Source organism: Phlebotomus argentipes, unplaced genomic scaffold, assembly GCF_947086385.1.
Source record: "Phlebotomus argentipes unplaced genomic scaffold, Phlebotomus argentipes genome assembly scaffold_4, whole genome shotgun sequence".
Classification (NCBI taxonomy): Eukaryota; Metazoa; Arthropoda; class Insecta; order Diptera; family Psychodidae; genus Phlebotomus; species Phlebotomus argentipes.
Genome location: NW_026776174.1, coordinates 2,942,933 through 2,966,619, shown reverse-complemented (window position 1 = coordinate 2,966,619; position 23,687 = coordinate 2,942,933). Strand labels below are relative to the sequence as shown.

Below are 23,687 nucleotides of genomic sequence, written 5' to 3'. Positions count from 1 at the left end.
AACCTTTTTCATTTCATCTCATATAAAATTTCAATTTTTTCTTTTTTGTTCTTTTCAATATATGAAACGAAAATTATTAGGAACGAATATTTCATAAAACAAAGATATATATATGGAAAAAATTGTTCTGTTCATTGGTTCAATAAAAGGCACAACTACCACCAGATCCCGAGGACAAAATTCTGACCTGCGATTGACCAAGTTGTCGCGGTACGGATCTCTGGGTTGCCTTTTCATAATGTCACTCTCGGGCGCTTCGTAAGCTAATGAAATGGCCGGCACCTTTGCAATTATCAACATTAAAGTTCAGCGGGTTAAAAATACAAACAGAGAAAGAGAAGAAGAGAAGAAAGCATAGTGTTACAGATGAGACAAAATCAATGATCCTTTGGATTTTTTTTTCTGTTATCATTTCTTACTATTTAGTCATTTATGAGAAGTGAGAGAGGAGAGATTAGATAAAAAATTGGCAATGGAAATAAATTGCATTGTTTTGAAGATCTCAGTTGAGCTTTTCTCATACGTAAACTCACTCAAAAATGTTACAAAAATTTTTTTTTGTCTTTTAATTTGGAAAAAAAACAACGAAAGTCACAGAGATTAGTAAAAGTAATCAGTCTCTGAACCAAACAAATTAAAAAAAAATATATATATATAAATATCCATTCTTGAAATTCTGATTGTAATTCAAAACTCGGCAAAATTTTTAAAATTGGAATAAACAGACAAACTTAAAAGAAATATATTGACGCATTAGCCAAAAAATGGGTGAAATGATATTTTGGTGATGATAATATTCTTATTACAAAAAAGTTCCAAATCACACTTTGTGGATGATCACTGAAAAAGCAAATTGACGTAAAAGAAATTTGTAGACAAGACATTTACCATTATCTTACTAGAAATCAGTTATAGATGTTAAAGAAGTATTAAACTACCAATTAAGAACTAGAATATCTAAATGCATAGCAAAATCCGCAAAGTCCCATACACAATCTTGTTTTTCCTCCTTATTTTTCCTCCCCATTCTTTTTTTTTTTCTTACTCGTATTGTTTCATTTTTTTCTTTTGTTTTCTCTCGAGAAATGTGCTTCTTTTTTGTGTATAATCTTATTCATTAACTATTTATTATCATGATGATTGAATCGTTAAATTGTAAACGCAAAAATTAAAAAATTTACATTAACTAATAAATAAATAAGCAACGAATTTTTACGCAAAATTTACAAGCCAATATTTCACAATTTTTTTTGTACATAAAACTTTACAAATCCTCAATTTTTGTATCAATATATATTGTTTTCATTGCATATTTCATGTGCATTAATGTAAATTTTCCGTAATTTATCATCTTCACAACTCTGCTATTTTGTACAATTCTACCACTATTATAGTAATGTAATTTCTTCATTGTACTTTCGTCAGTTTTCATCTTCATTTGCATCTTCAGGTTTGGGACTCTAGCATCCCAGAAAACGAGTTTCCCTGAGAAACAGAGATTATTCTAAAAGAAATTCGTCATTCAGAAAACCAAAAGTCAACTACGGAAAGTGATCTAGTTAGAAAAAATGTTGTGTTTTACTGTTATGTCTTCTTCTTTAATCATCTTTCGTAACTTCACCACTAAATATAAGAGGGGAGAAACAAATTTAAATAAATAGACTATAGGGAAAATCTAACTAGAATCTCTAATAGATTCATCAAAATGATTTATGTGAAAAAATTATTTGTGACTCTTTAAAGTTGTGATTCAATGTTGGCACTCAATAGATTAGACACTAATTCAGGAATAGAATCAGGAAATTTTCTAGTAACACATTTAAGAAATGCCTAAAATGAAAACTCGATGAAACTTTAACTAGATAACTTCGTGATGCAATTCCTGCTTTTCCACCAGTGTTGCTAATATTTATTGAAGAGAAAAATCAATTTTAAAGTGAACCAACTTCAGTGATTGAGGCACAACCAATAAAAAAATATAAAGGACAATGTCTAAAAATGTTTTCAGGAGGATGTATCAATGAGTTAATGAGAAGATGTGTTTCATAAACTGCGATGTAAACATATTAGAATAAATATATCAAATTTAATTATAAAAAATACAGATTTTGTACTTTTCAACTGCATTTGATGATACCATTGTACGAAAGAGAGAGAGAGAGAGAGATAAAGTAGAAAATCGTCGAAAATGGCACTTACCTTCTAAGGCAATTTAGGAAATTATGTATATCAATGTAAAAATGAATTTATAAAATGTGAGTATAGAAAATGCGTTTCTCGTTGCAGTTACGGATAAATGTGTTTAATTTTGTTGGGAAAAAGAACACATCCAATTAATGTGAAAAGTCTGTAGCGTGTCATTTGATTAGAGTGGGAAAAGAATAAAAAAATATGTCGTGAAAATGTTATTATCGTGAAGTTAGCTTGTGAAGTTCTTGCAGCATTTTGGTTTGGCCGAGTTGGGAGACTTTTTTTTTATAGTTATAGACACATAGATTTATGACTACAAATATTCTCACATTTTGTTCGAAAATTACAAAAATAAAAAGAATAACACACTCTTCACTGGACTTAAATGAAAATTATAAAAAGTAATCTACAAAACTTTTCGTTCTTGTTTCAGTTTACTTCTAAGACTGTTTGTATTCAAATTCTCAAGGAAGAAAACCACTTAGTCAACTATTAGATAGACAGATAGAGAGGAAAATAGAAAAGACAGAGATTTAGAGATAGATGTTTTGCTTATAACTAAAAATAATAATAATAGAAAGGAGTAAAAATGGAGCTAGTGATATTTTGAAGAAATAACAGCCGAATATTTCACATTTAACCTCACTTTGAATCATCCAACAAATTAAGGTAAGTTTAATTCTTTCTCTTTGAAACAACAATTCGTCTGCTTTCAAACAAAATACCAAAGGCCAATAGATTTTTTTCAGATATTTTTATATAATATCAATCCAAATAGAATTGTGCCAATTAATACTGTTGCTCTTCTAAACTAAAGATTTATTAATGGCTAAACTGAAAGATAGAGATTGAAAGTTTGCACACAAATAATATTTTCATAATACACCATTCTTTTTATAATCATTTGTCTTCGAAAACTTTGCGAATGCTTCATCACAATGACCTAAAATTTGATTTACGTTACGTTACGTTTATCACAACACTCATTTGCAGACAGAATTTCAGAAAATATAAAGAAGTTCAAAGCATAATATGAACAAAACATTTTTACAAAAAACTCTTGACGCTGTACAAGTATTCATTTTTTTTTACACACGAAGAAACAAATAATTGTAAAAGAAAGAAATGTATTGAAAATATTAAAAGCTTGAAGAGAGAAAAGAAATAGCATATCACACTAAACAACGTCGACCGCAGACCATCGCGTATACAGGAAAAGTATAAGAAAGTAAAAGAGAATATAAAACAGAAGATAACATAACCAAAACTTTACATCTTCTGTACAATCAATGGTACAAAAAAAAAGATAGAAAGTAAAAACAATATAAGAAAAACTAAATATTTGCACTCTTGCTTCATCCACAGATAGAAAATATAAATAAAATAGGAAGGTTAAATAAAGAGATAGAGAAGTTATCAAATTTGATTGCAATTTCTTGACTGGTTTTTGTTTGCTTTCTAAATTATACTCTTTCCAAAATGTAGCACAAAATTGCAACATTTTCAACTTTTTGCGTTTTTTTTTTTCATTGGCTGTCTTTTGTGTGTTCTGTATAGGGCATTCTTTACCTCTCATTCACCAGCTTGTCGGTGAAGGGATTCCTCGGTTGTCTTTTCATAATATCAGATTCGGCTTCCTCATATGCTAACGAAATAGCTGGGACCTATATTGACACAACATCACGCTCACATTTTAGTTTACACATCATCAATGATATTTTTTTTTGATAAATAAAAACAAATTGCTCTTCAAATCATATATAGAAATAAAACTAAGATATCTGATGAATGATTTCTCTTTTGTCGGTGGAATTCATGGACGGATTTCAGGGAGAAAAATGATCAGGAGGGAGAGAAAGAGGGAAATAACCATCTCATGACTTTCGATTGTTCCTTACCTAAGATAAATGATCTTTCATGTACCAAAATATGAGTGACAATGAGGGATATGATATACTTATCATCGTGCAATATCTTAAATTTAAAATAATATACCATGACAAATGGGAGATACTCAAAAGATAAATATCCTTTCTTGTGATCAATGATATGATATTATTCATTCTAGAGGGGGAGGCCAAAAGAAATGTTTTCCGTGGATTAAATTAAATTAAGTGGGAAATAGAAAAATATAACAAACGAATTTCTTCATTTCTTGTCCACTTTTCTCGACGCTCTTGTGTGTAAATTGTTTTAGATGAAAAGTGTCTGAATCTGTGTGTTTTGTCGTCTTTCTCCTGAGAAAAACATTGCAATGTGTTTTCGTGTTTTCCCTATTTTTTTTTCTTCCAAGTTTAGTCTCATAAATCCTAAGGTTAACTTGCTCTTTCATCCTTACTCACAACATCTAGCAATGATATTATTTGGATTACTTAATGATGACTCTCGTCAAAATGTTCACACTTAAAAGTTAAATTCATAGATGATTGCTGTTGTTTTTAGTTATTTTGTTATAGCGTTTTTTCTTGCCTTGCATTTCCCACTCTTAAAGCTTCAATGAATATTCACCCATTTGATTAGTAAACACAACTATCTAGAAAAACTATGTCATTTTTTTCGCTATCAAAGCACACAATTCAAACCGATTTCTTCTCATTATTTGATTAATAAATTTTTTTCTTAAAGAAATTTCCAGGTGTTAAAGTCAATTATTTGCTTTGTTAAAACCTTTTGCTGCCCAAATATTAAATTAACTAAATTAGAAAAATAAATAGAAGTCAACGAAAAGAAATAAAAAGTGCACCTGGAATTTACTAATTTATCGTTGAATGGATCTCGTGGTGGTCTTTTCATAATATCCGCTTCCGCAGCTTCATAGGCCAAAGAAATGGCCGGTACCTACATACACAAATTTGCAATGATTGGAACATCATCAGTTGTCACATTAATTAACTTCAACACTTGTTCTCTTCTGCAAATTCGAGGGTATCATAAATATGAACGAAGAATGATTGTGATTTATATAAACATACTGAAAATTCTGAATTATATTTGCTTAATAGACAATGAAACGTACCTTCATCATCATTGCCTAATATTAATCAAACGTTGCTAAGAATAATCTCCTTCTTACCCACGGCAGAAAATGTATATAAAATGCAACATCTATCTACATATATATATATTATATATTGTATAAAAATGTTTGTAAGAAAAACTTTTCCGCAATTCCTATGTCATGTTTGTAAACTTTCTCACATTTATCAATTTCCCATTAATCACATGGATTTTAATTCCGAATTACTAAAAATTCTCGGCTACAAACATAGCATAGAAAGATAGAAAATCACATATTTTCATTAAAGTTTCATCTACATTCTTCAAGTGAAGATTATGAAATATTCAATAGCAATCAGTATTATGAGAAAAGGAAATAGAGTAATAAATTTTAATTGCCATTTCCGAGACAGTATGGCACGCCATAAATAGCCATTCACATTGAGCTTTCACTGATTGCAAGAATTTCAACGATTCTCTTTACTAGTGTGATATTCATTGTTTTCCATGTCAAAATAATAATCATCAAAATCACAGCCAATTTTTGCGAATCATCTTTTTCTCAATCACACTAATAATATAATAATTGTTTCTCTTACTGAAAGACATTTGCAATAAAAAAAAAACATTATGATTTCCATTCCTCATTTTGAGAAAAATTAAAAATTCTACGTGAAATATATAAAGATTTGGTAAATATTTGCTGAGAAGAAAAAAAGATATGTATAAAATCTTGCATGGCGATTCGAGAGCTATTATTTGTAATATATTTTTTTCTCATTCTGCTGTGACAAAAGTGCCCTTTACCTCTCATTGACGAGTTTATCAGAGTAGGGATTTCGGGGGCGCCTTTTCATTATATCAGATTCTGACTCTTCATAAGCTAGAGATATGGCTGGAACCTAAATTGCCACAATTATACAGGTTATCATTTGAAATATATAAGTTTCACAAATCAATTGGTTAAATAGCAATATGAAAAGATATTCGCCTGCATCGCAATTCCTATAAAAATCAAAACACCTCAAAGGTTTCCTGAAAAAACTCCTCCCTTTTCCCTCCCCCTAATATATTTCCTAATTTCCATTCTCTCCGCAAATTTCATCGGAATTTTCAACCGCCAGGGAGTTCAAAAATGATGAAAAACGTCATATTACAATAGAAATTCCTTCAGATCGAAGGAAAATCCACACCCCAAATCGGGGATGATAGATAACTTATAAGAAAAAAATATGGTAAATAATAGTGGTGGAAAAACATTAACTTACCATGTCAGTTCCCAAATCAATGCACAAAATTGTTACAGTGCCGAGTGGCAGTGGAACATCGCACAAGATGAAGACCAAGAATGGTGAGATTTCGGGAATGTTTGATGTGAGGGTGTACGCAATAGATTTCTTGAGATTGTCGAAAATGAGACGTCCCTCTTCCACGCCAGTGACAATTGAAGCGAAATTATCATCCAGCAAGATCATGTCAGCAGCCTAAAGTGAGAATACCGACAAGTAAGTAATAATTACATTTCGAACATGTAAACTATCAAATCGATTTTGTGCCTTTATGAAGCGTTAACTAACATATGGAGATTCAATACATGTTATTAATTAAATTTCTAATCTCTTCATCAATAGAGAATCATTGCAAATGGTTCTCTCTTGAGCATCTCAATGCCAACAGCATATGCTGGACAGTAGGAAATATACCCAGTGGAAAATCCACCTTCGGGCACACAAATGTTTACGTGGAATTGCAAAAGAAGATTTTCACTGGAATAATTAACACACTGTATCTGCTAGCGAGCATCAGTGAAGCCCCAGTGGTCAAGGTTAGTACAGCAAACAAGAGTGGGTAAACACTAGAATTTACCTGTTTGGACACATCAGATCCAGCAATACCCATGGCTACGCCAATGTCGGCCTTCTTGAGAGCTGGGGAATCGTTGACACCATCGCCAGTCACCGCTACAATGGCACCCATTCGCTGGCACCCCTCAACAATGATCAATTTCTGCTGCGGCGATGTGCGGGCAAACACAATCTCGGTATGATAGCGCAAAATTTCGTCGAGTTGGTCCGATGACAATTCACGAAGCTCAGATCCGTGCACAACAGCGGCCTTAGCTTCACGTGGATTGACCTCGGAGACAGGGATATTGAGACGTTGAGCAATATCCTCGACGGTTTCATTGCCTTCCGAGATAATGCCCACAGACTTGGCGATGGCCTTTGCCGTAATTGGATGATCACCAGTGACCATGATGACTTTAATACCGGCCGATCGGCACTTGGCCACGGCGTCCGGCACTGCGGCTCGCGGGGGATCAATCATCGACATGAGTCCCACGAAGCGGAGATTGTCCAGGGGGAAGTTGGGATCGTCAGTGTTGAACTTGAAGCCAGTGGGGAACTTATCAGACGGCAGCAAGAAATCGCAGAAGCCCAGCACACGCTCACCAAGTCCACCCAGTTCCAGGTAGGCATTGTTGAATGCCTCCTTCATCTCCTCATCGAGAACCTTCTCCTTTCCATTGATGAAGATGCTGGAGCAGCGCTCGAGGATGCGCTCGGGAGCGCCCTTCATCACCAGAAGATATCGTGGATCACCAGAGTCCTCAGTCTCGTGAACGGATACTTGGTACTTGTTGGTGGAATTGAATGGAATCTCAGCAATCTTCTTGTTGCGCTTCCTGATGGACATCACATCACCCAGCGCCAGTTCCATACACTTGAGCAGAGCAGCCTCAGAGGCATCACCACTGACCTCCTTCTTCAGAATCGGCACACCCTCCTGGCCACCCTTGAACTCAGCCCGATTGCACAGGGTCGCGATGCGGGACAGAGCCTTGAATCCGGGACTGGTGCGGTCGTACTGCACACCCGACTGATCCTCCGTGGTGTCCGCCTCGATGATCTGATTGTCGAACCACATGTGAGCCACAGTCATTCGGTTCTGGGTGAGAGTACCGGTCTTGTCGGAGCAGATGGTGGATGTGGAACCCAGGGTCTCCACGGCCTCCAGATTCTTCACCAGGCAGTTCTTCGAAGCCATACGCTTAGCGGTGAGGGTGAGACAGACAGTGACAGTGGCCAGCAGACCTTCGGGCACATTGGCCACAATAATACCGATGAGGAAAATGACAGCGTCCAGCCAGTGGTAGCCCAAGATGAAGGCAATAACGAAGAAGGTGACACCCAGGAAAACAGCCACGCCGGTAATCAATTGGATAAAGTGATGGATCTCCTTGGCAATTGGAGTTTCGCCAGTGTCCAGACCGGAAGCCAAACCAGCAATACGACCCATCACAGTGTGATCACCGCAACTGATCACCACACCCTTAGCCGTGCCCTCCACAGCGTTTGTGGAGAAGAAAGCCAAATTCTTCGTCTCCAGCGGATTCTCATGCGTGAACTCAGGTCCTCGGGATTGGGGCTCAGATTCGCCAGTCAGAGATGAGTTGTCCACCTGAAATCATAACAAGGAATGTAAATTATTCTCCATACTTGTGCAAAAAGTCAGTATTTTTCTCATTTCATCACTCAAATCACTTCCGACAGATTCTATAGAGTGTTTGTGTGATTAAATCAAAACAATTTACGTCTCCTTGTCAATTGTAATCATTCAAATGTTCATTGCAAAATTACTCACGAGTTCTATAAATGCAATATATCTATCAATTTATTCATCTGAAATCTTTCTTGTACATCTCGTGAGTTCAGTTCATGATGATTATGTAAACTTTGGCCTAACACCAAAAATTCTCCTCTTCTTTCTCACTGTTTAAAACAGAAAATCACCGTTGAATTTATCTTGACCGCACATCTACTAATATACAAGATTTTAAAACATTTTTGCACACTACATTTATAATTAGAAATGCAACTATATTTTCTCTTATGTTACCACAGAATCTGCAGTATCTTTAAATGTTCACTTCCCCCAAAAATTTACAAACTGAGAGAGAGAGAGAGAGTGAGAAAGAGAGTTTATGCATCAATAACTTGACATCACTTAATTTCAATTCACGCTTGTGGCAACAATTTCAAATAGACACGAGGGAAAATGCGCTTGGCGGTCAGACAATTGTACGAAACTCATCTGATGAAATTAAATAATCCATTAATTGTTCCTAACATCACACTGTAGTTTCGATGCACTCTTTTTGTTTGCAATTCATCCACCTCTGTTGTCCGGAGGAAGCCCTACTAATTACTTGTAGGCATTCACTTACTACCCATGCTAATTGCGTAATTCATACAGACAAACACATATTACAGCCCAATTGTGTCAATTTTGTCAGCCATTGTGTGCGGCAGAAGAGTTATCAATATAACGTACAACTCTTCTGTATTATCCAAAGCAATAATACAAATAAAATAATTACACCATTGACGTCATCCTCGGGGAGAGACACCAGGCCAATAAACACTTTCTGACGCACCACTCAGATGCAGTTTTAATGACACCACACCACCTCTTGGGGTGGATCGGTGTTTGAATTTGTCAAATGTGTCAGAAGTGGCATTTAATTTGTCACATATAAAATCTCTCTGTCTCTCTCACTCCCGAGAATGGTAAAATGGGTCAAATGCAGCAACATTGAGCTGAATTAATCCAAGGTCGCCTCAACCGTGCACCGTAATCATTCTCCAATGATTGCTAATCAATTAAGAATTGATCCAATTTCTCATCAACATGCCCATTGAATTGCGACATAAGCGGAAAAAGTTAAGACTTCTCTCTCACTTCACCACCATCGTATTGCATAACATTCTCAAGGTGGGCAGCATTGCCATAGCGAAACAACATCTCCCAAAAATTACAGAATATTCTCGTTGAACATCATAAAAGAATTCTTCATAGGCAATAATAATGGTGTGTTATCTCACACTTCCTCGATGTGAAAATTAACCAATTCTCTCTCACTTGTGCATTACATTCAGCAAGAGTATCAAACAAATATTGCATACAACTACTTGAAATTCAGCTCCGCCCCACCCCTCAGCATTGTGACTCTCTTTCACAATGCACAACCTTCAGTAATTGCCATTTTCCACTGCACTTGAAAATTTAGATCACACTCTAAACGCAATCAAATTGGCAATAATAGTAGATAAGCACTTGTCAAGGGAATGAACCATTTGCACCTTTACGTGCACGCAAAAAAATCAATACAAGGATTTCAGGTCACCATCTTTTTTAAGGGTGTCTTTGGACTCTCTATTCATTCAACAAATGACAAATTGAGGAAAACATTGTATACAAAAATTCATATTTTCATTAAAAGAATACAAAATTTATATGAAACTTTCCTCGTCGAGAGATAAAAAAGAATATTCCATCTTGCATTCCTAATAAACTTCTTCATCTAAGTATTCCTACATTGTATTTCAGGAAACTTTTTGAAACTTCCTCAAACTATTTTTTCCGCCTTCTGTTCTCTTTTCTACAATACTTTCAAAACTATTCAGAATTTTCTCATAGCCGCCAAAGAAAGGCACACTCCATGTGAACTCAAGTCAATATCAAGAGTTTAAAAAAAATATATTATTATTATTGATTGAAAAACTTACCTTAAAGTTCCTAGCCTCAATGATGCGAACGTCAGCGGGTATTCTGTCGCCAAATTTGACTTCAACAACATCACCAAGCACTAAGTCCTCAGCACGCAGCGTGAGCTTTTCACCTTCGCGGATGACTGTAGCAAACTGGGGCACCATGTTCTTGAATGACTCCATAATTTTGGAACTCTTTGATTCCTGCAATCAATCACAAATATGGCAAAACAGCGTGAGATTCATATTTGAGCTACAGAGAGAGAGACACAATTCAACTCCCATATTCCTCTTCCAACCCAGTCGGAATGTCGAGGGAGTCATTCGCAGTGTCATACAGAAAATTAATTGTAAAGTGGGTCATGTGAGATAGGGTGAGATTGCGACGGGGGAAACAAGAAAAAAGTTATTCGCTAAGCACGAACCTGATAATATGAGAAAATGCCCGTAACTATGACTACAGCGGCAAGTACGATACCGAGATAGAGATTATCATCGGATGGCTCCTCGCTCGTGCTGGCCTGAATGGAGTAGGCGATGAAGCAGAGAATGGCTCCGATCCAGAGCAGAAGGGCGAAGCCACCGAACAAATTCTTGCAGAACTTCACCCATTCGGGCGTCTGTTTCGGCGGTGTCAATGCATTCGGTCCATCTCGCTCCAGATTCTCCTTGGCCTTAGCATGACTGAGACCCTGTGATAAGATAGAGGCGTCACAATTAGTACATAATTATCGGCTAAGCCCTTTTGGCCTTCACTTTTCTCTCTCTCAACTCACATTTTCTGGATGTGTTTGAAATCTCTGATAGAGTTCTTCGGGAGAGATTTTGTGATAATCGATATCTAATTCTTGTTTCAGATCATCCAAATTTTCTCCTTTCGCTTTCTTTGCCGCCTTCGCCATCTTGCGCCGAGACTGCAGGAAATAAAAGACACTATCAGTCACAAAAGTTCAATATTTAGAGACGATGCACATCTATTGAAAGGTTATATTAGAAGGAAGAAAGAGGATTCATTCACCGCAACCATAAATATCTCAAAATCACACCGGAATATCACTACAATACATTCACAATCACCAAAGAAGAAGAAATTCTTATAATAAAATACCTCAGAACTTCCAATGAACAATTGTTGGCTGAATTCTCCAACACACGCGACAAATTATATTGGCTTTGATCAGATGGAGAAATCCAGTGCAACTGAAAGGCCGGCGAGATTCGGAATGGCCTTTATAATGCCACTATCTTACAATTCTTCAGAGATATCTCAACACATACACTCTTAAGAAGTGCGGTTGGACGAGCAAGAGAGGATTATAAAAATATGATGACTTTGATTAAATTGATAACGTCGCGTACTGTTTTTCTTTTTCCTTCTCTCAACAATTATTTGCTTTAAAGCTCTGTCCATCACTTGACTTCAAAGAGTGCAGCAAGTGAAAACGGTCAGGAATATCTGTCAAATATTGCACAATGATTAGAAAGACGACATGCCACACAATTGTCCATTGAATAAATCCTGTCACGGAATAGAATTGCGGAAGAGGAGAAATATAATGAAATGGAAGAGGAAAGAGGTATAGAGCATAGGGATTAGATTTTTATATATTCTCCTCCTTCAATTACCACCAAACACACCATTTGAATAATTCATCAAGCTCTATATACACTGAAACATACCTTTTCCACCATTATTCAAGGCTATTATTGCTCCTTTCCGTTAATATGGATTAATGATTAGAGATATTCATTTACCCTTCTTCTCCACTCACAACGATCCTTACTCAACACTTCAATTAAAGTATTTACCAATTTATCAATGGAAAAAATTAGAATAAAATATGCAAGCAAAATTGCTTATTTTATGAGAACTTTAGAAAGCATGCTGAAACTTTTGACATCTCTTTGCAGAGAACAGATTAAAGTTATTGAATTTTCTCAATACAATCATATTACTTAATCATAACATGTTTCAGATTTGTGACGTTAAGCAAAATGACAATTTCCTAGTTTAGATTTGTGGATTAAAAGATAAAATACTCAAACTATACAAAGTAAATGTTCTTTATATAGGTTATATTGATAGAGAAAATCAAGACACTAGCCAAACATCTCCACTCATATAATTTCTCTGTTATTATACTGAATGTGAGATAATAATAAACTCTTCAGCACTTTGCGATATGTACAGCATAATTTGTTATCGCAAAAGATACCATATTTCAAAAAAATCAGAAATATCACTCAAAAACATTAAGCAATACAACTCAAGTGCTTCTCCTATTTTCTCTCAATGCAATCAACGTATGAAAGAAAAATAATGTCAAGTCAAAATGGTAACAAAAAGAGGCAAAACGTGAGAATATTTTATCATGTCAAGCTGATATTAGGAGCAAAAAACGTGCATAAAAGAAGGAATTTGTTAGTAATTCTATTTCAGTGTAACTGCAGTGACACCCCCTTTTTGTCACCCAAGTAACCACCAATCCAACTTATCTAGCCCAATTCTGTGCACTTAAAGTACGTGTGCAAAATGATATGGAGAATCTGTAGTGAATTTCGCCTTTACCTTGTACATCCCGTCCGCAGTGAGATTATCGTCTTGCATCGCCGCAACGGTTGCGACTCTGTAAGAGTCCGTCCTTCCATGCTAATGTTTTATGGTTTTACAGTATGGAATATTGTGTGTGTGTGATTTTTTTTGTGGGGAAGATGGATCACAAAAAAAACATGAAACAGAAAGAAGCACAAACACATAATTATGAAAAACAATGCTGTCAAAGAATCATCTTAAAATATAAGTTTAATACTGGTCAAAAGCAGTATAAAACGGAGTTATGTAACAAAAATCTTTTCGATGGAGAAATAAAATCCATGATTTTGGTATGATTTCTTGCATATCCCCAAAACTATGGGGAAAGGTGGTGGTTTTCTTACACGCTAAGGCAGGCAATTGGGATCAGGCGAGCAAAAAAACTGATCAAAATGCATTAAATTCTACCTAATATGTGTAGAGTACATTGTGTTGGAATGGAGGGTAAAAGTTTGCAAAACTCTTCATTTGCTCCAATTTCTATCAGCCTCTTGAGCACTGTGGCGCTCAAGCAAATCTCATCCCCAATTGGAAAAATATTCTCTCAATTACTCTATTGTCTAAACTCCACTCAAACATTCACTCATTGGCAGGAAAATTGCACTGTGGCAGGGAAAAAGTGAAATTTTCTTGTGGAAAAATCCAATTCTCCTTACATCACTGTTCGATGTTACGTAATCGAGTTGCTGATGCTTCCAGTTGATGAGCACTCAGGAGTGCCCACTTGAGCTAAAAGAGTCTCCACACACTATACCCGCAAGCTCACTGCCTTTTCGCCCTCTTTCACTGCACTTTGAGACCCCAGGGAGGGAAAAAAGTGATTTTTCACACCCAAAAAGCCAGAGAAACTTTGTTAAATGTCCAACATTCGGTCGAGACTCACTCTGCCACCAACTAACTCTGGCAAGCCCGTGGAAAAGCTCTCTCACTCTCTCGCCCTCTCCTTTTCTCTCGCGCTCTCCGGGGAAAGAAAAGCCCCTCTTGATGGAAAATTCTTGAATGTGTGGATAGGAAAATTGAATTTCAAATACCACTCGCGGTCGTCTTCCAAGAGAGAGCCACGAACTGCCACTGCCAATGTATGCACCAAGAGCTGCAGAGGGAACGTGCTGTCGGCTCTTTTGCCGAGGATTTTTCTCTAATCAATATGGAAAGTTTTAGGGGTTGAAGCTCTTCTCACGCACACACCCGCACATTATCGTGGGAAAATTCTCAATGAGAGACAGAGAGAGAGTGCGAGAAAATTCTGCACAATCGATTCTAAAGTCACATGAAAATTGTTGGCTCTCTCTCTCTCTCTCAACAGGGTGGTGGTGAATACGTTAGCTGAGATTTCTTGGAAAATCATCAGTTCAGATAACTTTTTCGCCGTTTTTCCACATCACCCTACATGTTCAGATAGATTTTCCTGGAGAGCTTTCCATGACATGCGCCCTTCATTACATTCCAGTCCCAGCCTCGTCACTTTCTCACTCACACACACCCAACTTTTCCAAATAAGAACAAAAAAATACATTTTTCCCACGATTCTCCCCACACTGTCCTAAGGCGCATGTATAAGTATATATTCAATGATTAGTGGAAAAAATTGCCACATTACTTCCCGGGAGCCTTTGAACACAGCAAATCCCTAAAATATGCATTGAAAATCCTCCAATGTCATGTTGAAAACTACCCATTATGTACTTGGAAAGTGTCACTATACACATCACAGTTTCCATTCAACACTTCCCCGGCGATCCGCACAATTCTATTGCATAATTCACGGATACCAAAGGTCATTGCGAGCAGAACCATTTTTCACAAATACACTTCCTCCCACAAACTCATTCAAAATCTCACACAAATATTTACCAAAGTCCAACAATCAATCATTGAAGAGACTACACATCGTAGAAAATTTGCAAACTTTTCCCGCTCCATTGAATCTTCTGTAAAATGCTATATTGTGAGCTTTTTAAAAGAGATGTTTAATGTGTGTGTGTTGAAAATGGTAAAAATCGTTACATTTCCTGTATCATTTTCTCCCCATTTGGAAGTTTAGCAAAATTTCTATAGCACAACACATGTGACAAAAAGCTTCCATTGACGTCGCTAGTTAATTAATTTTCACTAAAATTGTTGGAAAAACATAACTTCACAACAAAAACTACCCATTATATGAATTACATTGAAGTCAAGCAACGAGACGAAAACATTTTTCAATAAAACAGGCATTCACTCCATATGGGACATACGTTCAGGGGAATTCATCAAATATTCAATAAATCTTACGTACTTTCTGTGACGATCGTTAAATTTGTCTATTGATTTAGAGGTTAGAGCTTTTTTTGGGTAGTTTTAAACTGCCTAAATGGGTGGTTTATTTCAAGAATTAGATTTCCGTGCTATCCGGCAAACACAATCAGATCCTGTCTTCTCTGCTTGTATCACACACGGAGCGTGGTTACCACTAAAGATACAACAGAAAGAGAGAGAGAAAAAAAAAACCTCCATTAAATCCTGGGCTGCAAAATCAACAGTTCAACCATTTCATTGCTATTTAACCCCACGTCCTCCTGAGCATTTCGCCACGTCAAATAAATCAATCAAAGTAGCACATTCAACGACTCTAGGTATCATCATGACACCGGACTGTACATTATTTAAATCATCTGAAATAGCAATGAAACCCCTTTTTGTGCTTAAATCTAAAATCGCTATAAACTGCAATTGTGTTCGATACAAAGCCACTTACAGAGGGCATTATATAACACCGCTCAGCATTTGCAATGATATGTACTCAATCAATTAGACCACAATGTAAGTGCATGACACCGAGAGAGGCGTCTCATGCGCGGAAGGGTATCATGGCTTTGATTTCTCCCCTCCCCTTCGGCAGTCCATCTCCACATCATCACCATCATCATCATCGTCAGTAAAGCCCATTGCAAGTCCGTCATTGTCCCGTGAATCAGAGCCAATTGACGCAATGACTCTCACACAATTCGCCTATATATTTTCTAAAATAATTCCCTGTCGCTCAATAGAGCACAAAATTGTACCAAGTACACGAGTGTGTGATAATGTGGGTCATGTTTTTCCTGTCGCGACACACTATATTAATGCTCCCTCAATCGCTCAATTCCACAATCAATTCCTTCTTTTTCATTACGAGATCAAGTCACTTTTTGCGTGCATTTGACATTTTGAGCACAAATTTTATTTTCAGCACTATTCACACTCAAGTTCATGTGAAAATAATTGCATGTTATAGGAAATGTTAATTCCATCTAATTTGTTTCTAATCATCAATAGATCTGGAAATGCCATTTATAAACATCTGCGAGGAATTTACTTTATATCAACAAATAATAAAATTATTGCAACGCCTTTGCGAGAACAAAAATCACTTTTTGCCACATTCTCTGAACATGACATTGATTACAATATTTCTCATAGCACGTGAAATGTTGATCGGGAAAATCCCCCAGTGGGAATTCAACTAAAACTGCACAAATCCATGTTTCAAAAGCATCAACAGCAAATGTTAATTAAACCACAAAGACGTCAGTGGATTCAGTGAGAAGAAAACCACCGGATTTTACCACATTTGACATAGTCTTCTCATCTTTCAATATATTCCACAAATGTTTATAAAAAAATACCAAATAAATTTGAACATTATGCAAAACAGATAAACAAAAACAACTCTTATTTGTTTTCACAAAGTGTTTTAGATGACTCGAAATCGTCTCAATCTTTTTTTTTCTTTTGCTTGCATCACATTATATTCAGAGAGCGAGAGAGCGAATTGAGAGTGATTGTAAATCATTTTTCATGCCGTTCGCGCAATTTGAATACGCGACTCTTAAACGATACAAGTTTTTGAACATTGGGGAATTTCCATTCTACCTTCCTTCTTCTCATCTCTCTCTCTAAACCATATAACATAATATAGAGATTATATAGAATAAATAAGCTTTCAGATATGTATAAAAGTTTTGTGCACGCGGGGTTTTTGTCCTCATCAGCATTTTCAGATTCGCAAGATTGGACACAACCGCATTAAGTGACTTTAATACAATAAACTATCCTCAGAGAGTCATTAGTCATCATCTTTTCTCTCTCTCAACTCTGAGATGTTGGGGTAGGAAGGAGACAAAACATCCATTGTGACGATAATGATGATATTTTCGGAGAAAGAGGGAAGAAATAGAGGAAATCTATACATGTTCACATATATCCACATTATCACACACTATTTCACCACGAAAGTCCTCCTCTTAAGATATAAGGACTCTCTCATAGTCTCTCCCACTGAAGGAGAGAAAATCAATCGATATTCATTTCTCCTTGGAAGTAGAGAATAAAAAAAAAAACACAGAGCTTTCCACGTAAGAGCTTCTTGTCTTTTTTCGTTTCATCTCGCAATTCATCCACAATTGTCTCTTGTCTCTCATATGCATCTCGCTTCATTGAAAATTCAACCTTACGTGGTATTTAGCACAACTCTCTGCCCATTAATTGCCACTCGACAGGAAAATCGTCATCACCCTGAGTCGTGACGTAACGAAGCTCATTGGAAAATCGGGCACCGAAATGTTCACGTTTCTAATTTATAGCACACAAAATGCGACAGAAACAGAGTTCAACTATTAATAATCTGTTAAATTTCTTCTGTGTGTGCGCAAAAAAAAAACTTGTTAGTAGTCCTAATATTGGCTTTTACCAATCTGTGTGACGTTTCCCATACAATACTCTTCTATCTTTTGCAGAAATCTCCGCAAAAGCCCATCATTGGGGGGTTTTAAACTCCCACAAGGCGACAGCAAAGCAGAAGTTTTTTCTCGACGTGTGTGCGTGCTCAAATATTACCCACCGTTGCAAGATTACGAACTTTTTTTCTCCATTTTTTTCTCTGTCTCCACGTAGCAAGAGTATTTTGTGATAAATGCAAAATATAAAGAAAATACAGACGCTGTTGGAGGAGACCTACCTTGTCTGACATGTCCGTGTGCGCCTCGAAATGGGGTTGCGCAACAATATATTATTGTAAAATCCAAAAATAAATTCTAATTTGTCCTATAGTAGCTTAAAATATCGAGGCTACAATCCTAACAGACTCTCTCACTTGCTTTCCGTCACACTCGCTCGCAACCAACTCTTTCTTCTTAATTGAACGAAAGGAATTAAAAAAAAATATACACAAGACAAACTAGTAAAAAAAAATCAAATTGCAAGCAAATTTGAAGAGACGTACATTTGACGATTTTACTGAGTCCTTTTGGGATGCACAAAAGCGGAGTTCAAATCAACTGATCCTTCCTGGCCTTCTTTTTTTCTCTTCTCTTCTCACCACCAAAAACTTATCCACAGGGTGTATATCTATTGGCCTCAACACTCAACACTATTCCTCCTCCTGGTGCAGGGATTGCAACGAAAGAAGAAAGGAGGATGAGAAACTCTCTTCACCAACTGTTACACAATTTTTGCAATTAACCTCGCCACTATAATCTCATATTAGTGAGAATTTTCGTATTCACTATATTATATTTTAGCTGTACAGCCACTTGGCTGCAGTTTTTCCGTTGTCACTCGATGGGGCGTTGAGGTTCGCGCGCGAGAACCTTGGACAATATAATTCCTCTAATCCCTTCTCTCCGTCACAAGTACCGAATCCTGTGGAGCTCTGAGGATTCTTCCTCACCACCTATCCAGCTGGGGCTCAAGCCGTATATGCCTTTCACTCTACCTTCGGCAGAGATGAACCGAACTCAACTGTCAAGAACGGCGCGCGACTTGATTGTAGCAGGATCGGCGCTCGACTGACTTCGATTTTTCCACTATGGCACCAGCAAACCCAATCTCATCACCTTCATCTGTATTCGTGCCGCACACTCGCAACCCCGAAAACCTATCGTGACTCAATCGTATCAGCCTCTTGCTTGTGTAGTGGTACTTGTTGGATCCCGCACGCGAAGAAGAGATGAAAAAATTCTACGTGTATAGTGCTAAATAGTCTCCACTTCCTTTGGCCCCGCCAATGAGTTGATAACAGAGAACCCAGGGAAAAATGACAAATGCCAGCATTCATTTCAGGATCCAAATCACTCTCCCAGTGAATACATTTTGCGAAGCCACCATCATGCCTCTCACGGGGCCTCTCTCTCCCTCTCTCTTTCCTGCCAACCCAACAGAGAGCTTTCCTCCTCATCGCCGAGCTTTCGCCGCGAGAGACAGAGAAGACCAACATATTGAACGCCTGTTCTGCGCCTGAAATGACGTCACACTGCGTCACGGCGCGAATCCATTGGCGTCGTCACTCTGAGAAGACTGAGCAAATGAGAAAGGAGCTTGCCCACCCTCGCGAATGGGCCTCATAAATCAAGGAAGACGAATATTCAATTTTCAACTGGTTGCCTGCCACACACTCACAAAAGATACAATGCCCCTGTTGTTCATCTGAGAAACCCTTCAATGGCCGAAAACTTTCAGCGAGCTTTGCATCACAAACTCAAGAACTGAGGCAAATTGCGAATATTTAATTGGCATTGAAATAGACAAGGCCAAAATTTTCTCAACACTCTATTCAGCCACATGATCCACATTGAAAAAATCCGCACTGCACAGTCACAGATACAAGTGGCTTTTCATTGTAAATTCGCTACTCTTTAAAGCGCCCCGATTACATAATGGCCCGAGTTCATTCAGCAAAAATCAATAGGAGTCGAGTCAGGGCAGCCAAGAGTGGCTTCGAAAAATCCGAGCAGAAAAGAACCATTAGTGCAGTCGGGAGGGAGAGAATTAATTTGTTTTAAATACATACACTATGAGGAGTCCTTCCGTTTCCGTTTCATCTCACACTTCACACCCGTTCCAATATGCATGAGAGTGTGTCGGACAAAAAAGGCGCCTATATTCAAGATTCTCGCATTCTATCTACTCTTTACAGAGAGTTATTTCCAGAGAAAAAAACACACACGGGAAGCATCGTAAAAACAGTGCATGTGATTTTTTTTTTCTTAAATATAAAACACCCATAAATATACAGTCATGAAATCCATAAAAACATGAGAGGGCAAAATGTATGAATAATGCAAAAAAGTGAATATAATTCGATAGTCAAATCTTCCATTTTTTTTAAACAACCAAGACGTAGTATCAAAAAGTTTTTCTCTCAAAAAATCACCACATAGTGCGACACGTGAATCACCGAAAAACAGGCAAAGTGACAGAAATCAAGTCAAATAACCAGTCTTTGGAATTAATTTATCCCACAAAAAAAAACTCCGCACATTTTATCCACGGCCCAAGAAGATAAAAAGCACAATATAATCAATTTTAGAGTGATATTCGTACCGATTCACTCAAGTGGACTTTAAACGCACAACAATTGGCTCCTTCCGGGCATCTCATACAGCGATCAAATGGAGATTTTTCACTCCCATACATCCGCATTGGCAAATATTGTCCCAATGTCTTAAAGGAGAGAGAGACATGGAGATACAATGAAGCACTTTTCGCCAGACGACTGATAAAACCTTTAGTGCTGAAATTCACTTCATCGAATCCAATTCTTCTTATATGAATGCTGATGAAATTTATTCAAATTTGCCACACATTGCGGCCAAGACGCTGAGGATGTTCCATGGAAATTTCCAAGTCGGAGAAAAATGTAAGACAAATTCACTCTTGGTGATAGAGAAAACGAGCAATTGTGCGCTATATCTTTGAAATTAGGTCTTTACGGCCTCTCTTGCCTTACAACCAATTGTTCATGTCACATATTTTTTATGTTTGTTACCTTTTTATTACACTCTTGTAATTTACTACGAATGAATGAAAAGATTCTATCGACTGTTTTGGACTTTAAGACATCACAAATTTCCATTCCCTATAATGGCTAAGGTGAAACTTAAACTCTACATCTCTCTCTTAAAATCTTATCTAATCTGTAACTTTGCAATTGTAAACTTTCCGCGAATTTCAGAGCCTTGGTCTTTATTACTACAATAGAGGTAGATTGGCAATAAAGACTAACATACATTGACTCACATCCTAAGAAATACCACGTGCTTTGATGCAATTGAGTAAAATATCTCACAGAGAGTGTCTTACGGAAAATCCCGCCAAGATAGTGACTTTACAATTATTACCAGACCTTTTAATTACACCATTTTCACCGGAGATATTCGATAAATTGCCCTCCAGCAAGTATCGCAATTTCTCGGGCAATTCCGGTAAAAACAAGATAAAGAAAACCATTTTCCATCTCATATCAACAGCCCAGAGAGAAGAAATACATGTGCAATGACCATTTAAATGGCAAATATCCAGATGTCACTTGAATTTTCCGCACACTGTGTTGAATTTTGTCCAAGCGTATATAGATTAGACAATCAGTACACAGATAATCGTATCTATTCGATTGTCGAAAATTCTTATTTGCTAATAAACACAATTTAATAGTGATTGAATAAATTTTATTGTCAACCCAAATGTCAACAATGACAAGGAAAATTTGCATTTCTATTCATGTCAATTGAGGCATTTCAGTAACATTTTGTAGGACCAAAAGTGAGCTTTATTTTTGATTGAACATGTTTTTTTTTATATTAAATGAGCATTTTGCCAATCTTGTTTAGAATTCACTAGAAATCATATACATGCGACTGTTAAACTTCTTTTGGAATAACAGAGGGAAATCCCAAAGAACTCTCAACTAAATTTCTCAGCTGAATTTATGCGTATCCAATACTAGCGGAACAAGTTTTTCAAATTCCCAAATAAATTAAAGCAAGAATGGTGTGAAAGACATTTCAAGCACTCAATTGCTAAAACCAGATATAGAACCTTATAAACTCTGGATCAAATTGTTGTGAAATACACAGGTTATTTCAGAGCAAGATCTTCATCCTTTTTATCGAATTGTATCACTATTAGCACTACCTTTACAAAAATATACTTCAGTTATCTCATAAACACAAAGTTTATATAAAGTAACCTTGAGTAATTCCGCATAAAATGCAATATAAAATTCCTTGCGATAAATAACTTATTTATACATCGCCAAGCAATTGGGAAAATATCATAAGTCATTCAACAAATTCAACTTAACAACAGAGTGTGTGACTTCGATAAATGAATATTTCTTACTGCATTTTACACCCCCCGTTGTCACATATATTAATTGCAAAGTTTGCCTTTTCAAAATCATTGTGTCTCTGTAATAGTCTTTAGCACCCTATTCTCGAAGTGTGAGATTCGTGATAATTATAGATCATGGTCATTTTCGAGCAAGAACTTTTACGAGTAAATCATCTTCTTGCTTGAGAGTGATTAAAAAGAAACATTGCGCGCACTCCTCTCAAGTGTGAACATGAAACTTTATTCGCAATTTATCATTATCGATTTGACGAGACACATCTTCACGATGGCAAACTTTGCTGCTATCCACGTGATATTATATGCATCATGCTGTGAAAATGTCGATTTTTGGGATGAAATGAGCAAAGAAAAAATCTGTCAAGAATCTCCGCCTGTCGCTCTCGATATGCTGGCGTGTAAGTTTATTTTTATTACATCTTTCCCGATGGAGACGCGAAAAAATGAAATTATCAATTTGGTCTGACGTCAGATCCAGACTCATAACATGGTAATTTATTCATTAACTCCCATCTCCCCCCCCCCCCCTCTCCCTCCATCACATTTCCATCCTTTTCCCACATTCCGCTTACACCGTGCACGGCAACACACATGATTATTTGGGCCACTCGAGGATGATGTTGAGAAAATCACGTTCAATTTTTAGCACATTGATATGATTTACTATGGAGACAGATCGCCTACAAAACTCTACGAGACGTCTTTGAGATCACGACGCGTTCGCATTCTACAAAGCACGTCACTGAACGCAATTTCATAACTTTGACGTAGACAATAGTGTCGTCAGTGAACTGAAAACATGTCTAATTTCTCACTTTTCTGGTGATCTCCCGTCGCTCAGTTACTAAGTCAAAATAGACTGAAAATATTTGCACTAGATCGCTCCCGATCACCCACAGAGAGATCCTCTCCTCACCGTTCATAATCAACACTCTTGGGGCTCTTCTGGGGTGATGAAAAAAAACACTTGCCAGAACTTCACGGGTACACAGGAAGTATTTATAAAACGTTTTATAGTTGGGCTTTTTGCTTTTCATATTTCTGATGCCACTCGCAAGTGTATTGAGACTTTAAACAAAAATTTTCAACCAACAAGACACGGTTCATCTCACTCTCCACACACAGTATGTGCATTATGTACGTTATAATACATAAAGAGCATGATCTTGTGAAGCCCAAAAGCAGGAAGAAAATCCAACGAGAGTGTC

General features: G+C 36.8%; 1 protein-coding gene across 8 annotated transcripts in view; it reads right to left on the bottom strand.

Annotated features, from left to right (window-relative positions):
• Nucleotides 1-23,687, bottom strand: part of LOC132257542 (sodium/potassium-transporting ATPase subunit alpha) — a 39,645-nt gene that overhangs the window by 5,301 nt on the left and 10,657 nt on the right. The window contains exons 1-8 of one of the 8 annotated variants that reach the window (XM_059754502.1): nucleotides 18,311-18,337; nucleotides 13,309-13,389; nucleotides 11,516-11,653; nucleotides 11,165-11,431; nucleotides 10,758-10,943; nucleotides 7,054-8,649; nucleotides 6,456-6,671; nucleotides 4,934-5,028 (exon numbers count right to left, since the gene is read on the bottom strand). In XM_059754502.1, the coding sequence (XP_059610485.1) occupies nucleotides 4,934-5,028; nucleotides 6,456-6,671; nucleotides 7,054-8,649; nucleotides 10,758-10,943; nucleotides 11,165-11,431; nucleotides 11,516-11,653; nucleotides 13,309-13,389; nucleotides 18,311-18,322 (2,591 nt within the window). In that variant the 5' untranslated portion in view covers nucleotides 18,323-18,337. Of the gene's footprint in view, nucleotides 1-187; nucleotides 283-3,759; nucleotides 3,855-4,933; nucleotides 5,029-5,994; nucleotides 6,090-6,455; nucleotides 6,672-7,053; nucleotides 8,650-10,757; nucleotides 10,944-11,164; nucleotides 11,432-11,515; nucleotides 11,654-11,847; nucleotides 11,930-13,308; nucleotides 13,390-15,610; nucleotides 15,785-18,310; nucleotides 18,338-18,574; nucleotides 18,809-23,687 lie in introns of those variants that run through there. The other 7 variants (XM_059754500.1, XM_059754497.1, XM_059754499.1 and 4 more) reach the window with 7 other exon arrangements.